Source organism: Emydura macquarii, unplaced genomic scaffold (assembly GCF_026122565.2).
Source record: "Emydura macquarii macquarii isolate MOO-44397 ecotype Brisbane River unplaced genomic scaffold, CSIRO-AGI_Emac_v2 contig_1644, whole genome shotgun sequence".
NCBI classification, from domain to species: Eukaryota; Metazoa; Chordata; order Testudines; family Chelidae; genus Emydura; species Emydura macquarii.
In genome coordinates, this window is record NW_027131781.1 from 6,848,958 (window position 1) to 6,865,767 (window position 16,810).

A 16,810-nucleotide genomic window follows, 5' to 3' on the forward strand; every position below is an offset into this window, starting at 1 on the left:
ATATACATGGAACTCCAACTGTGGTGTGAGCTGAGTGAATGGATGTGAGGGTAAATTTGGCCTGTACTCTGATCTATCTGGGCACACAGAGGGTTACAGTCTCTTACTGATGGGACAAGCGTCCATCTACTCTGACATAAGCAATGGCATGCCTGTAACCTTCATAGTGTGAATTTCAAAGAACCTCTGTCTTTGCTTACACTCTTAATCCACAACTGCAGCTCTCTGGCAAAACAGGACTAGGAAACAAGACATTGACATCAGGGGAAGTGAATGAAATAGTGGTTGGTTGAAAGGATTGGGTCAAAACAGGTTTACTACTACAAGAAATCTGGTCCCTGGTCCCTTTAAACTCCTTGGTACCACATCGAGAGTAATGTCAAAGATTTAATGGAATGGGCTGCAAAAAAATTGTGGGGCTTCACCTAGCTTATTTATGGCAATTTAGGGCCTTGAACTGGAAGTTTTCTGAAAGCCACAGACAGGCAAATGACTGAATTTGGCAGAGCATGTTTCGTGCAAACTATGAGTCTTTGGGCTCTTCCCTCCTTCAATCAGAGCTGTGATTTGCAAACGCAGGGATATTTCCAAAGCTCAGAATGCTGTCTGTCCTGGCATACCCTTCTAACTCCACCTGCAGTGCTCTGTGTGCTGAGCCAAAAGGGAAGAAGAACACTGCCCTTTCCCCAGGAGGACAGGTGCATGTTGCTGGGGTCCCTCTAAACCATCCTCTTTAGAACTGCTCCTACTTGCCAGAGAGGCAAGCCACTGGCAAACCGGCCCAGTGGGGCCAGGGTCTTGGGTGCAAGACCATTAGCTCCATTTAAGACCAGGGCACTGCTAATAAAATCTCACTGTGCAGAAGAATAAGGAATGTTTATCTGCTTGCCTGAAAATGCCCTCTCAGTAGGAAGATGCTCAGACCTGTCTCACTGTCAGTTACAGCAATCAAGTTTCCCTTTGGGGATGAGGACTCAGGCTTGGTGTGTCCCCAGAGCAGCCAGGGAGAGGCAGCAGATCCCTTGTTCAGGAGCCGTGGACTTGCCTACTAGTCATTTTCAGGCAAATACACGTTTTCCTATTTACTTTATAAAGCATTTCAGACGCAATCTCTTGGCTGTTCCATCTGAATCAGCTGGCTTCCTTAGTGTGTGGCCCACTGCCATTGCTGGGGAATTATCTACTAGCAATATATAGATTAAAGGAAAGGGGGGAAAATACACGGTGTAAATGAGATGTCATCTGATGTATACCTGCCCACTGCTGCTCAATGGCTCTGATATGTGCATCAGTGAATTTCCAGTAATGTGCAAGCTTCTTCCATTCATTGGGTTTGAGGTATTTGGTAGCTAATCTCCACATCACTGAGCGAATGTGCTGCGTTTCCTGCCTGTGATCTTGTTTAAAGGTTAAGTGCTTTGCCACCCAGGAGTCGGAGTCGCTGTTTAGATTGTCCTACGACGGTAAAATAGGAATTTCAGTGCAAGGCTTAAAATGTCTTTCGGGTTGAAAGAAAAAACACCTCCAAAAACATCACCACCCTGAACAACGAACTCCTTCACTTCCAAAAAGGAATGTCATTTTCCTGCACTGTGCTGAACTGCACCCTCTTCTCACGTTACCCTATGACAGGACTCTAGTGTTTCCCTTGCTGACGTTCTGATGACAGCAGGAAACTCGAACACTCTGCATTGTTAGCATCAGTAGCATCATCCCTAGTAATGCTTCCTGGAATAAAAACCTCCCGTGCCCTCCCAGCAATAGACCTACCATGCTTTCGTTTGCACTGGCTGGTCTGTAATAGCCCACCGGGTCAGTTTAAGTTCATTGTGACATGGCATGTTTTTGTTTTATTAACTTTCCTGTTTCATCCTGGCCCAATTCTGTGGGTTAATAAATCTTGTTAATGGCATCCTGGCTACAGAAGTCCATGTAGGTAACAATTCGCATTTCTACAGCACCTTCCGTCCAACGCTCTTGAATGGCTTCAGTAACATTAATTAAACCTGACAACCGCCTGTGATGTAGGCAAGTGTTTTGAGGAAAAGGAAAGAGTACAGGACTGACCAAGGCACGGGCAGCCCGTCTAAAGGCCTGGGACAGAATCCTACAGCCTGACTATAGGCCTTCGCTACAAGACCACCCTGCCTTTCTGTGCCTCCAAGAACGCCGTCTGGGATTTGCAAGATCGCCTTCACAGGTTAGGTGCCTGGGGAGGTGATTTGAGGAACCTATTTACAGCTTACGAACTCTAGCTAATAATACGATCGTGCTGCTATGAAAGCTGCAGTATCATGACTGCCCCTCTGTCGGTGTGTATCTACCACTGCTGAGAAGCTTACCTCCCAGCCCAGGGACAAGGCTGGGCCATTAGATCTCAGCCATGGTCTACTCAGAGTGAAGCACCTCGGGCCAATGGGGTGGTTTGAGGTGGGAGGAGATATTTCCTTTTCTTGTCTGAAGGAAGCGGGGAGTGGAGAGAGCTGAAATTCTCCACACCGGCCAAAAAGAGAGGGATGACAAAACAGGAGGTTATAAAAGGACTCCTGGGGGAAAGTGGAGACTCTCAGAAAGAGAGAAAGAGACAGGAAGTTTTGAGCAGGGGATGGATTGGCCAAGGAAGAAGTGAGGTGCGGGAGAAGGCTCTGTGGTTCTGAAACCAAGCCTTGCACTGCAACAAGAGGACACTGGTTGGCCCCAGACGGCTTTGGAGTGGTGGGGAAACTGAGGCAAGAAGGCGCTAGGGCTGTCAATTTAGGTTGATCGTATTCCTAGAGTTTTCATCACATGACATAATCTTTAATTCCTGGAGTCTCCAGGACAGTGCTGGTAGGATTTATTTATATCTATCTTTGAGTGCCTCACACCATTAAAGAAAGAGGAACAACATGTTAGGATCCTGTGCAGTGTCTGTACATTATCTGCTACCCCCAGTACTCATCCCTGAGAGTGGGAAAAGGTAGCCAGTCTGCTCACACTGCAGAAGTTCTGGGAGAAGGTGTGTTTAAGCTCTGGGCATAGCTTGGGGGTCAGTGCTGAGTCCAGGGACTGAGCAGTTGGATTTCGAGGTCTCGGCTCCCAAGTGGGGCTGCTAAATAGATGACCCCGAGAGTGTGCCTAGGGACCCAAGGTAAGAACAGTGCCTGGGATCTGTTCAGACTCCAGAGGCTTCCAACATTCGGGGATTTAGCAGTGGCTGGATCCCCTTATAAGCAGCCTGGTGAGTGGCCAAGAGTAGACGCTTGACGGGAGTGGTGACAATGTCTAACTCCCATTGACTTTCAATAGGGGCTAGATGTCTAACGTGCTTAGGCGCTTTATAAACTCCCACTAAGCACCAATCTGGATCTTTAGGTACCTAAATATCTTGGAAAGCCTCCCACTGCAGCCTGGGATATTTAACAGCAGAGACTCCTATATTGATAAGCAAAGTCTTTGGTCCAGGTGTGGGCTGATTTTAAGCGAGTGGTGAATGGAGAGAGCTGCTTGCCAGGGGATCGTCTGCATTTCTATTCCCCTGTATAGTAAGAAGCGAGAGCTTGAGGCCTGCAAACAGGCTAAGGCTTAAGGCCTAAGTGGAAAAAACCAAGTTAACAGAAGCCAGCCTGTGCACTTATGACCTGACTGAAACTGGCACAGAGAAAACGCCGATACTGCAAGCGTACCCATTTCCAAAACATTACTAAAAATACACAGCAGGTGCGGAAGGCACCAAGACATCCTGACACCGAAGAGAGAGCCGACTCCCTGCAATGACACTTAGAAATGTCTAATAAGGTAATAAATGGAGTTATTTTGCCCAAATTGTCCAATTTACGTCAAGAGGGTGGCAACTACCTACGTCAAAGGGGCAGAACGAAATGGTCTGTAACAGTGTAAAAAGAGGGTGTCAGACGGAATGACTTTGTCCGGCCTAGGGGATAACGGAAAGTCCCGCCGTTGGGCCGTGTCCATTGTAACGCTGCACTCATATAGGAAGCAGACCCATAGATACTCTGTAGGTCGCGTCTCATTGCGCCGCACGCAATAAAACCTGGCCCGGGTGCCTCCGTTGCTCAGCTAATCCATGGTCGTGTCGATTCATTCGATTGTGAGCGCTGTCTCAGCTATCTGCGAGCTAAGACACCTACACAGGGACACACGCACACAGCCTACGCTGACAAGCACCCACACCAGTAATAACACCGACAACACCCCGTACCAGTGAGTACAGAGGATAACACAGAGCATTTTCTCCATATAAAGGATGTTTTTGAGGATATTCGACTCAGTGTCAGCTACCTACCTTCTCCCATTTGTAAAACCTGTCCGCTTTGATAATCATGTCCGCCAAGTTGATATGGTTGCCCCGGGCAGCTACATCCAGGGATGTTTTTCCTTGCTGAAATTAAGAAGGGGGAAAAACAGAACTAATGAACAATTGTGCCCAAAATGCATATACACCATTTTTCTGTTTTAGGTACAGATCTGGCCCCCCTGGCAGCATAGTCTATGAGCATCTCACAGTCTTTAACATATTTATCCCTCACCACCCTGGTGTGGGTAAGGATTATGCTAGTATCCCCATTTTACCAATGGGAAACTGAAGCCCAGAAAGATGAAAGTGAAATCTCAAAAGTCGCACAAGAAGTCTGGTGTAGAGCTGGGACTTGAACCCATGTCCTTAACCACTGGACCATCCTTCATTTTCATCAATGTGCTGTGATTATGTCTCTTCCATCATATGTGGGAGCTGAAACACCCAATGACTACTGAGGATAGACAAATGTGACGCATCATTACTTTATTTCCAGCTCCTTAGTGGTTAAAGCATAATTATTTTTACTTGCTGTTACAGGAGATAGGTTTTCAAAAGTCAAATGAAGGGGATCAGTGATCATTTACGCAGGCAAGGTAGATTTTGGTGCAACTCCCACCTACATTCTGCGTTGCAAGCTAGCGCCTCCAGGGGTTGCTAGAGGAAGTCTCATAGTGGCATTTACTGCACCACTGAGCACAAGTAAGTGCAGGGGGCAGGCTCCTGCCATTCTCCCAGCCTGACCAGTCACCTGTCCCGCAGAGCAGTGGTTCTCCATCTTCCCAGACTACTGTACCCCTTTCTGGAGTCTGCTTTGTCTTGGGTTCCCCCACATTTCATCTCAATGAAAAACGACTTGCTCACAAAATGCGACATAAAAATGCAGACGTGTCACAGCACGCCGTTACTGGAACTCGCTGACTTTCTCGTTCTCACCGTATCGTTATAAAATAAAATCAACTGGAATTGAAATACCGTATTTACATTTCAGTGCACCCAAAGCCTGAGCCCCGCTGCCTGGGGCTAACGCCTGTAACTTAGGCTCGTGCGGTCCCGTGTGGGGTGAGGCCCCAGGCAATTGTCCTACTTGCCACCCCCAACAACAGCCCTGCGCTTGCGACCCCCTAAACCCATCCCACGACGGCTAAGAAACACTGAACTAGGCAAAGACCTTGATGAGTTGATGTACCCCCTGGAAGACCACCCGGTTGAGAACCACTGCCTTAGAGTGCTGAATGCCACTCAGCACTTGCCTTCTCTTCTGCTCTTGGAGCACAGTGCTAGGGTTAGGGTCACCACTGTTGATTGCCTTGTCCCCGCTCAGATCAAGGTTCCCTCTGGCCTCTCTTGGACAGCAAACATGCCCTCTCTGTGCGCCCTCCCCCACTGCTTCCCTCGGCACCCCCATACAGGAGCAACCACAATTTGGCCCTAAATGTCTCCAATCACTGCACCTAGAGAAGAGGGGGGGCCTCAAAACACATTACAGGCAGTCACTGCGTAACAAACACTTGGACCCGTGTCTCTGAGGGCACAACTAATACTACATGTTAAGTCTGAGACAAACCATGGCTTTTTGTTCAACACATTCACCGAGGTGTATGCATCTGAACTGATCTGTGTAATCCCACGGATTTCTGCAGTACACGTATGAACAAAAACCATCTCCTAGAAAACGACACAGGCCAGTTTGACTATTCATGTATGAACAGTACATTGCATTAACTGTGTGTGTGTGTGTGTGCGCGCACATAGATAGATAGGAACAGGATTAGAAATATCTCTCTCTCTCTCTCTAGATTCTGCCTTGGGGTTGCTTTTTTTGGTAATGAAGAGTTCTCTCTTTGTACTAGGGATAAAATGTCCTCAATACAGCATGCCCATTTCCCCTGTGCTGTGTCTTCCAAGCTCTGCCAGGCAGTGGCAACAACACACATTTATTTTGGTTCAGTACCTAAGGGTAGGTAGCTGGATTTGGTTTTTTCTATAAAACGTGCTGTTTAACTTTATAGCAAATTGTAGCTCTGATACTAACCTGCATACTCTTGAGTTTTCTCCCTACGCATGCAAATATGTCCCACTACACTCTCAGAACACAGAACAGATCTTGCCTGGCGCTCATAACATTCGTTTAGTTTTACTAGAGTTGTGGGATTTTTTTTTTCTCCCAAGCAAGCAGATCTACACACATTGGATCTTTTATTTTTTTTACCCATTAAATGTTTCTTTGCACTATAATCCCTATAATTTGTTATTTAGGATGACTACAGAATAACACCTTTTTCAGCTAACAGAAATGAAAATATGTGGCAGAGACAGGAAGGGGGTGAGGGACATTTGCATAGCAAAGAGTTAACTACCCTGTACTTTTCTCAGTCATTCACATCGCTCAAAATCCAACACCCCTGTCTCCCTCCAAAAATGTAACTGTTTATTCCTTGCAAATGTTTGTATGTTAACAGCGCAGTCAGTTTTACTCATGGGCTGAGATAAAACAAAACATGGTTTTCTCCAAATCCCCAGGCATCTATTCCATCCCTAAGGATGTTTACCTTATCAATTAACTTTAAGTTAACTCCTGCTATGAGAATCATCTCAGCTATGTCTTGTCTGCCGTGTTCTGCAGCAATATGGAGGGGTGTCTGCTGCCTCTGTGTAAGAAGAAAACAGAAGCAAGATGAAATACCTGAGAGGAAATGCTGGCCAGGAATCACGGGGAGAAATATGGCCATCTATAATTGTACCAGGAGACTGCTAAGGGTGTGTGGAGGAGCACATTCTGCTCTCTTTCATGCCCCTTCAATGTCAACATCAACCCTCCATCAACTGGAACTGCAAGAGCAGTTCAGAAATAACACTCTGGATGTATTAGCCGGGACCGGGACCGGGACCAGAACCAGCACTGGGAAGTCCTCCAGGCTGCACATTTCAGCCTACAGATGGATGACCCTGTAGTGTTATATAAAGCACCTTTGGGACTATTTGGAAGGAAGATTTTTAAACCCTGTGACTCAAGCAGTGAGATGCCCAGAATATGGAGAATCTGCTCTAAGCCCTTTCCATAGACAATGACAACAGCAGCAACAAAATACCTTGGCCTAATGGAGCCAGAATCAATAGCCATTGTTTTCTATGGCTCACATGTCATAGGTCAGGGGTCTATTACAGGAGTGGATGGGTGAGGTTCTGGGGCCTGCATTGTGTAGGAGGTCAGACCACATGATCACATGGGTCCCTTCTGACCTTAGAGTCTATATGGGCCCAGGCCAATATGGACACCACTGCAGTGATTTTTTTTCTTTCATTCTGAAGGACTTCTAGAAAATTTCAGACAATTTAAAAGAAACCAAAGCCATTCTGCAGGCATGAAGCAAGCAAGTGTACATTGAGATGATTGCAAGAGTAGAATGAATAATAACTAAAACTGAAATGCTAGGTTATACAGCTCTTTGTGTGTTACAGACTCGTCATGCGTGATACCACAATTCTGAATGAGAAGCAACCAAATCCATCCTTCCCCCCCATTTCCAGTCACTCTGAATGGTCTCAAAATATCCTTTTGGGCTGAAATTCATCCTCTTTGCATACAGCTCAGTGGTAAGGGTCTGAATTGGCGATCTTTCTGCGTCTAGATCACCTAAGAAACTCAACAGGAATCCCACCCGCACAGAGCGCTTGCAGGATTGGGCCATGAGCTTGCTTGGAAAATTCACGTTCCATGAGCTGAATTTCCACATTTAAAAGCACTGTTCTTTCCTCCACCCCTGCTCAGATTAAAAACCCCGGTTCCTTGTGGTTCACGTATTGAAGATGGAAGGGTTCCCAGCCTTACGTTATCCGGGATGTCAAGGTTACACTCGGTGTCGATGAGGAGTTTGACGATGGCTGGGAAGTCCTGCAGCACTGCAATGTGCACAGCTGATGCATTTTGCTGTGGAAATAAGGTACATTATTTGCATATGAGGGGGAAAAAGCATTGGGGTCTCTAGTTCAAATTCAGCCTGGAGTACCGGAACCTGCTTGTAGGGGGTAAATGTAAGGATCCAAGGGTGCAGGTCAAGATCCTAGGGCTGTGGGGGCCCTGGCTCACTGCCACTCATGTGTCAGCACCAAGGGAGATGGGCAAAACACCAACTTGTTAAACCTGGAAAGTCAATCACCGCAGGATGGCCTGTCAGAGCCTCCATGGCCTGCAGCTCCCTGATTCACTCAGACCCGCTACCTAAGCTAGGAAGTGAGCCATGTGGGCTCTCTGAGCAGCTGTGCAGACTTCCTGCTGCCGCCTCCATGTTGGACCCTGCTCTTGTCTGCCTCCTGCAATCTGACCCAGCCGTTCCTCACCTGCTCCTCACGCCCAGCTCCTGCCTCGCTCCTGCTCGGTCATAGAATCATAGAAGGGGAGGGTTGGAAGGGACCTTAGGAGGTCATCTAGTCCAACCCCCTGCTCAAAGCAGGACCAACCCCAACTAAATCATCCCAGCCAGGCCTTTGTCAAGCTGGGCCTTAAAAACCTCCAAGGATGGAGATTCCCCCACCTCCCTAGGTAACCCATTCCAGTGCTTCACCACCCTCCTGATGAAAACGTTTTTCCTAATATCCAACCTAGACCTCCCGCCCTGCAACTTGAGACCGTTGCTCCTTGTTCTGTCACCTGCCACCACTGAGAACAGCCTAGCTCCATCCTCCCTGGAACCCCTTTCAGGTAGTTAAAGGCTGCTATCAAATCCCCCCTCATTCTTCTCTTCTGCAGACTGAACAAGCCCAGTTTCCTTAGCCTCTCCTCATAAGTCATGTGCTCCAGGCCCCTAATCATTATTGTTGCCCTCCTCTGGACTCTCTCCAATTTGTCCACATCCTTCCTGTAGTGGGGGACCCAAAACTGGACACAATACTCCAAATGGGGCCTCACCAGTGCTGAATAGAGGGGAATAATCACTTCCCTCCATCTGCTGGCAATGCTCCTAGTAATGCAGCCCAATATGTCATTAGCCTTCTTGGCAATAAGGGCGCACTGTTGATCTGTGTCTGATCCTTGCCACTCTCTGGTTCCTGCCCTTTCACCTCGCTTCTGACCCCTGGCTCAGGCATTTGGTATCTGACCCACCTCTGATCCTTAGCTTTGGTTCCTGGCCCTCACTCGGGCTCAACCCCCTAGCTCTGGTAGTTGGCAGTTGACGCTGACTCTAACCAACCCTGACCTGGATGCCTGCTGTGCCCGCTAGGCCAGACTACCGTCTGAAAGTGCTGCTCTTTAATGTCCATTCATGCCGCCTTTGGCTTCACGTAGAAACTGCCATCAGAATGGTTCCAGGTTCTACCAGGGAATATGTGTGGCTAAGCTTAGCCTTGCTCCTACTGAAGTCAATGGAAAAGGACTGTGGTGACCGTTGTCATATGCAATTCAACCAGCAACTGAACTCTGCTCTCGTGGAACCCGCTCTCCGCAATGGTAAATGCTGGCGATGGCCAACGCACAGGCACACATCAGACCCTGGATGGCCAGAGGGGGCAGCATTTCCCTACCCAGTTCTGGCTCCCCCACATGAAGGGGCCTTTCATATGGTAAGCCCTCCATAACCGAGCTGCCACGGGCCATTCTCGGCCAGTGTTGAATTGAGCCCCATGGTTTTTTGCCAAGCCGGAAGAAAGCTAGAATTTGGCTCCATCTGTTTATCGATGCTTAAAACCGTTTCAGTGGTCCCCAAACTTTTTGCCTCGCGCCCCCCGCTTACCCCTGTCTGTGCCCCCTCCCCAGCTGGGGTTGGGAGCCAGTGCCGGGAGTGGGGCCAACACCAAAGGCCGGAGCCACAGCTGAGGGTGGGTCTGTGGCCGGGAGCAGGAGCAGAGCCATAGCTAGGCCACGGTCAGGGCCTGAGGCCGGGTGGCACTCCCTCCCCGCACTCCTTCCCCCCTCCTGTGGGGATTGGCCTGGGCCCTGCTGCACCTCCCCCGCCCCAAACATTTCTCTGCACCCTCCTGGGGGACCCTGCCCCACAGTCTGGGGACCTCGCTCTGGTTTAACATGACTTACATGATTCACTGCATCTGTGTAGATTCCTGCATCAATAAGGAGCCTGGCCATATCTTCGTAGCCATGGAGAGCTGCATAATGAAGGCAAGTCATCTCTTTCTGAGAGAAACACCAACACAGCTGGGATTAGTCGGGGCATTTTATCAAGCCAGAGGACGTATTTCCAGTAGGGCCTCTGCTCATTCCGCTTCCCAGTGATTCCAGTTGTTTTATAGGCCACCCTAAGAGTTCTCCCTGCTTTCCTTCCACTGGGGAACCAATGTAGGAAAACAATGCACACAGTCGAGGAGACTACAATACCAGGATGATAGATTGCAACTGGACAGCTCCAAAAACAAAACCATAACCACTTTCACATGGGAATGCAATTATTTGATTGAATGGCCTGGATTGCCCATGCCCTGCAGTGAAATCAGAAGTTTTGGAGGTACAAGGAGTGCAGGACTGACCCCTTTTTTGGGGGGGGGGGAGGGAATTTTCTCTAAGGTACCAAATTCAGATGATTTTCACCATCTCCCAATGGCCTCAGTATCCTTCAGAAAACCCTAATGATCTTTCTCTGTGTGTTTTTTCCCCTGTAACATTCTTGAACCCCTGTGTCCTGATAGACTGTCCTCTTCTCTCAGACGGTACGTGTTTTCAGAGGGGAAGATGATATCAGCCTGGTGCTTTAGTGCTACTAGATTCCAAGCGCATGGAGGGGACTCCAATTTAGTTGGCGGCAAACATGACAAAAAGATGGCTTGTTTGCTCTCCTTTTGGGAAAGCACTGTCGGCTAATTCCCAGCTGCACTGTCCTGAGCCGACGGATTACCATGTTCTACAAGGCAGGGTCTGATACTGATGCTTGCTCAGACCCCGTAGGGCAAAACCTGATGACTTCAGACAGGTCAGTAAGAGAATTCCTGTGGAGGCAGGGTGTCCGCTGTAACGAACAAGTCACTCTGAGTTTGGCGAAAGAATAGCAAGCAGCTAATGACCCACCAACGCTGGGACTGAAACCGAGACCCTGCTACAAACTCCAGACAAAATGTGTAGACAAAATGCCATGATGGCAATTGCCAGAGGTAAGGCAAGGGAGCCCACTGCCTGGGCAAAGACCTCCTCGGTAAACAGGCTCACACTGCTGAGTCTGAGGCCTAGCCTTTTGGCAAACGGCGTGTCCACTCTGCACTGAGACTTCATTAACAAAAGGAGCATCCCCGGAGGCGACTGGACATGAGCCCTGCGTGTGCGTCGCCGACTGCACGTGAAAGGCGGTGCCAGCCACACAGGGGCCAGCCACGCAGGCAGCACAAACGTCAAGTGATCAGAGACAGATTCAGCGTCAGACCGTCCTGGCTCACCTGGGTTTGGGCACTGACGTCACCGCCAGCTTCCAGGAGGAGTTTCACGCAGTCGTAGTGGCCTCCCTCCGCAGCCAAGTGCAGAGCAGTGAGCCCGTCCTGGGAACACAAGCGAACAAGGGCAGGAGCTTTACACGGGCATGTTAGCTTAGGCTGCGAGAACCCCCAATCAAGCAAGTCTCCGTCTCTGTTTCATAGGGAAAGACAAGCCACAGCTGTGGGGCAGAAGAGTCCATTCATAAACCTGGGCTTCTTTGGCAGCTTGTCTTCTGAACTGATGATGTGCAAAAATCATGGTTCTAAGGACCAGGGATTCATTCTCAGAAGAAGGAAGGAAATAAACGCCACCATGCTAACAATATAGTGACGGCTTCACTTGGTCGGGACTTCAGCGGGAGTTTTGCGTGCAGCACGAGGCTATGAATGTTCTGATCAGTCATATCTAATACGCCGTTCTTTAGCCCATCGGCCCCAGAGCCTGCAGGCAATGAGTGATTTTACCCACACGTGCTAGCCAGTGCAATTCGACCTGGGCACGGAAGAGTGAATTTGGAAAGGACTCCATGCCTAACCCTGTAATTTACTAGCTTTGATTAGTTCAGATCACAACCTTAATGTGATTTAAAGGTATTTCTGTGCCTCAATAAGAACACACTATAATAAAATAACTACCACAAATACTCCCAGGGAGGGAGTATGTAGCTGGGTAAACATGAAACTCATTTTTACAGTTGAGTCAACTGTATCCATTTCATAGATGGGTAAACTGAGGCACAAGGAGTCAAATGACTTCCCCAGTCTCTAGCTCAGCTGGGAACCCAGGCGTTCCGACTTCCATTTCTCTCTTCCAACTGCTGGACCACACTTCCCCCTAGGGAGAGTATATGAAACGTCCAAAGAAAATTAATCTATTTTCATTGTCACTGTTAGTGAGGAGGGCAAGCGTTCAGGACGAGAACCATACAGAAGATGCAATGACTGGTAGATTTATCAGATGAGATTGTTTTCCTTTGCCTTCAGATGTCATCTTACCAGAATCTTGTTTACTCTGCTAAGCGAGTGTTAAGTAGGATATAAGAGGAACTCTGATAAACGTAACTAATAGTGTGTCCTGCAATTGCGAAGGACTTTACTGAGTCAGTATTTGTGATCCAGGGTTTTAACTATGTTTAGGTCTTCTGATTTTAGGTTTTAACTGATAAAACATGCCCAATACTGATTTATTTTTTGTTTCTCCAATAAACACTGGAAAAACAGCAGAAATGCTTCCCTGTATCTAAGGGCTTGTTTACATGGAGCAGCAACCCGGACTATGGGAGCATGATTCGAACGCATGACGATGTGCTGCGCATTACTTGGTCCATGTAGACCTTGTCGGTGTGCACTAAAGGTTCCCTAGCATAGTGAACATAGTGTTGTTTGAAGCAGTGCTAGGTTAAAGTGCTCTAGGGAACATTACAAAGAGATTACTTATTACAGTATATACTTCTGGAATGCGTGAAGTATAAAATATACATAGAATGTATAAAATACATCACTCATTACTCTATATACAAAGATAAAGCCCTGAACCTCCCCATGATTTTTGGACATCTACATAAAACTCAAAAATTGCTAAGAAAATAAACACCCAAAAATTAAATAAACCTCAAAAAAGAGCCGTCTTAACGATATTCCAATCACAGACTCTTTCAATGTTTGCCTGTAGAGAGAAAGATCTCAGATAGAAAGGTGATTTGGTCAGCGATTACATCAGCATAGCTTCAACAAGATTTATTTTAAAACAAAATTCATTAGCCATTTAGGTATCTGAATGTACAGGGCTAGAGAAGATAATCAAGTGATAAATCAATGCTACAATGTGGTCAAAGGAGGAATTTTAGGCCTGGTCTACACTTCCTGGTGAATTCGGTGGCAGTTGACATAGCTTGCGTATCTTCCGTTGACTTCCTAAAGTCCATTCTGCACGCCGTCTCCACTAAACTGTGCCAATGGGAAATGTGTTCCCATCGATGCAGCATTAATCTTTTTCTGGGGGTGGATTTATTAAATCGACTTCTGGATCGATTGAACGGGTCTTCACTTCTGCTCAATTGATCCAGAAGAATCAATCTGATGGCAACGAATTTGCCACCGTCAGTCAAGACATACCCTTAGTCTTGGCTGCTGGTCCAATGGGTATTTTGTCTTTCACCTATATTCTGTACACATGCCCAGCACTTTGGATCGGTGCATTTTAAATAAAACCAGTAGCTACATAAACTTATTCTATACACACTCCTCATCAGTCCTGGCTAGTAGGGATGATTAAACCAGCTGGTGAGGGAGATCCCCTCTAAGAGCGAAAGGGAGGTTCTGGTCTGGTTTGCACTCACTATGTTTTTTTCTTCTAGGTCCAGTCCAACTTCTACAATCTTCTGCAGCACAATGGGATGCCCATTTTTAGCAGCTAAATGTAGGGCTGTGTTCTTTTCCTGCAAATAAACATTGCTTTGGGTGTGAATAAACTGCGTGATCACGTACTCAAACAAAGCAACTCTGTGCAAACTGATATACAGGGTGATTTAGTCTGACAGCAAATCCTGCAGTCATCCTCTTATCTAATAATCCCCACTGAAGAAAAAAGATCAAATTCTGATAAAGATGCATTTTTGAACAGCAAATACCCCTGCTGAGACACCAGTGCATCAAAGGCAGGTCTAGAAGATACTTTTAATATACACTGAACATCACTTTGTTACAATAACAGGCTTCTCCCAGATTCCCAAATGTATATCCTAGCTGACTGTTATGGACCACATGTATCAGTCCCCCATTGCTGCAGGATCTTGTTATCCCTGTAGTGTCAGCAATGCTTGAGATTTCAGACTACACAGCGATGGCGCATTGGTCTCTGTGGACCTTCTCTGGATGCAGCAAATGTCTTCTATTTTATCTGTCTAGTGACTTAGACGTCTCCCAGCACCATAATCTAGGAGCGCCACAATGTTCCACAAATCATAGGAGCGTGTACATTCTTGGAGCTAGGTGACTGAACATAGGATCCTTTCTTCTAGTCTAGGCTCAGCATAGAAATCTCACTGTGTCCTTCTCCCAGTAGGGGCCTACCGTCTACCTGCAGACAAGCCAATGGGAAGGATTTTTCTGGTAGATTCAGGCTGCAAGTTCATCGCAATGTACCTTAGAGTTATGACATCAAGGTTCAGAAAGCACAGGGAAGAGTCTCACCCCGAGCCTCGCTCCACTACAATATTACGGTGGTGTACTCGGGTTGCAAACAGCAGGGGAAGAAGTCCCCTGGCACGGACACTGCAGAACAATGGCAACCAGCTGATGAGCTTACGCTCACAACCCACCCGCCCTGGATTTCAGCCAGCCATCTAGCTCTGTCCCCCACTAACGGTCCCTCGAGCCATCTAGTCCCTTGTTACATTTCTCTGACCCTGTCCAATGGCTTTTGCTTTCCATACCTTGTCTTTAACATTGTGACTACAGCCTGACCCAATCAGGAACTCCACCACTTCTAACCTCCCATGCTCTGCAGCCAGATGAAATGCCGTCCTGTCCATCTTTAGGTAAAAGAAAAAAGAAAGAAAGAAGAAATGTGGTAAACTGGGGAAGCACAAACAACCATGACTTTTGCTAAAGGCCCAAAAATAATGTCTCTGAATACGCACATCTTGGCAGGCTGGTTCTCTTTCAGCCCCCGGTTATTAGTGCTGTACCTTAAAGATAGTAATATAAATAATATAAATCACCGGTAGCAAAATGTTAAATTTGGAGATGATCCTACAAAAACAAGCTGATCTGAACCACCCACAGTTCGGTGCACTTTGGTTTCATCTGGCCCAATGAAAGGACAAGCTAATCTCAATATTTATTTCACAGGAAGAGGGAAAAGTGTGTCAAAAGGAAATTACAGTTTAAAAAAAGAGAAGAAGAAAACTATCGGCCGCATCGATTATCTGGTGAGTCATTTATTTTAAAAAGGGTTCTGGTTAAAGGTAATTTGCATGTTCAACCCACTTTTTCCAAGCAGCAAAGAGAATGGATCACTGCAGGAACTGTGTGGCAAGAGAAGAAAGGGTTGCTATTGACATCAGCGAGGGTTCTGCCTGCGGAGGGCAGAATGTGACACTGGAGTTGTGCCTTGTGAATTGCTTCCTTTATTAACAGATTGAAAAAAAGGCCTGCCACGGGTACACACTGGCAGCAAAAAATCAACACAAGATCAGTGGGAGACATAATAATTAGAAAAGGGAACTATTACTCATGCCCCACTGCATTAGGGGAACAGGCTTCAATAAATGGAACCTGGGTTGGAACTCCGAGGGACTAGCCTGGGAAGGGGTTAGCCGGGGATCGTTGGCTGTAGACTTCTCTACTGACGAGCTAGGGTCAAATCACCATCGAGGTGGGATAGGAGGTTCACCTCCTGCTGCAGGCCTTTGCTTGAAAACTAAAAGATTGGATTGTGATACTCTTAATATTAACATTATAATATTAACCTGGATCCTGCAGAGCACTTTTCATCCACAGATCTCAAAGCCCTTCACAAATGAGGTGAGTGTCATTGTTCTCATTTTACAGATGGGGAAATTGAGGCCCAGAGAGAGAAGCAACTTAGCCAGGGTCACCCAACCCACTAGTGGAAAAGCTGGGAATTGAACCCTGGTCTCCTCCGTTGCAAACAAGTGCCCATTCTGCTAGGCCACACTGCCTCCCCTCTCCACAGTGACAAGCTCCTTACTCCATGAGTGGTCTCGTTGACTTTAATAGGCGCATTGTCAGAGCGAGGTGCTATTCAACATGAGTCAAGGTATCTGAATCTGGGTCTGAATGAGCCCTGCTATGTTCTTCTAAAAGCCACAACCCCGATTTGCCCTCTGTGGGCATCCGAGGGTAAAATCTGACGTCCAGGACTTGATCCTGCTCCTCTTGAAGTCCATTCACTTCCCACTAACTTCAGTGGAGCAAGGTCAGGCCCTACAAAACTCAAAGTGCTCCAGAGTCTTGCTACCTTGTCTGTCTGATCCACACGCACATCCTCCAGGTCCTCCATGATGAACTCCATCACCTTGATGTGACCTCTCTGAGCTGCGCAGTGCAGCAGGTTGCTGCCATTCTGGAGAGGGA

General features: G+C 47.3%; 1 protein-coding gene across 2 annotated transcripts in view; it reads right to left on the reverse strand.

Moving 5' to 3' along the window:
* ANKDD1A (ankyrin repeat and death domain containing 1A) overlaps positions 1 to 16,810 on the reverse strand; it is a 30,222-nt gene that overhangs the window by 1,877 nt on the left and 11,535 nt on the right. Inside the window, exons 5-13 of one of the 2 annotated variants that reach the window (XM_067555577.1) lie at positions 16,695 to 16,799; positions 15,145 to 15,243; positions 14,050 to 14,148; positions 11,675 to 11,773; positions 10,329 to 10,427; positions 8,130 to 8,228; positions 6,850 to 6,948; positions 4,286 to 4,381; positions 1,254 to 1,455 (exon numbers count right to left, since the gene is read on the reverse strand). In XM_067555577.1, coding sequence (XP_067411678.1) covers positions 1,254 to 1,455; positions 4,286 to 4,381; positions 6,850 to 6,948; positions 8,130 to 8,228; positions 10,329 to 10,427; positions 11,675 to 11,773; positions 14,050 to 14,148; positions 15,145 to 15,243; positions 16,695 to 16,799 — 997 coding nt within the window. The remainder of the gene's footprint in view (positions 1 to 1,253; positions 1,456 to 4,285; positions 4,382 to 6,849; positions 6,949 to 8,129; positions 8,229 to 10,328; positions 10,428 to 11,674; positions 11,774 to 14,049; positions 14,149 to 15,144; positions 15,244 to 16,694; positions 16,800 to 16,810) is intronic. The other variant, XM_067555578.1, reaches the window with a different exon arrangement.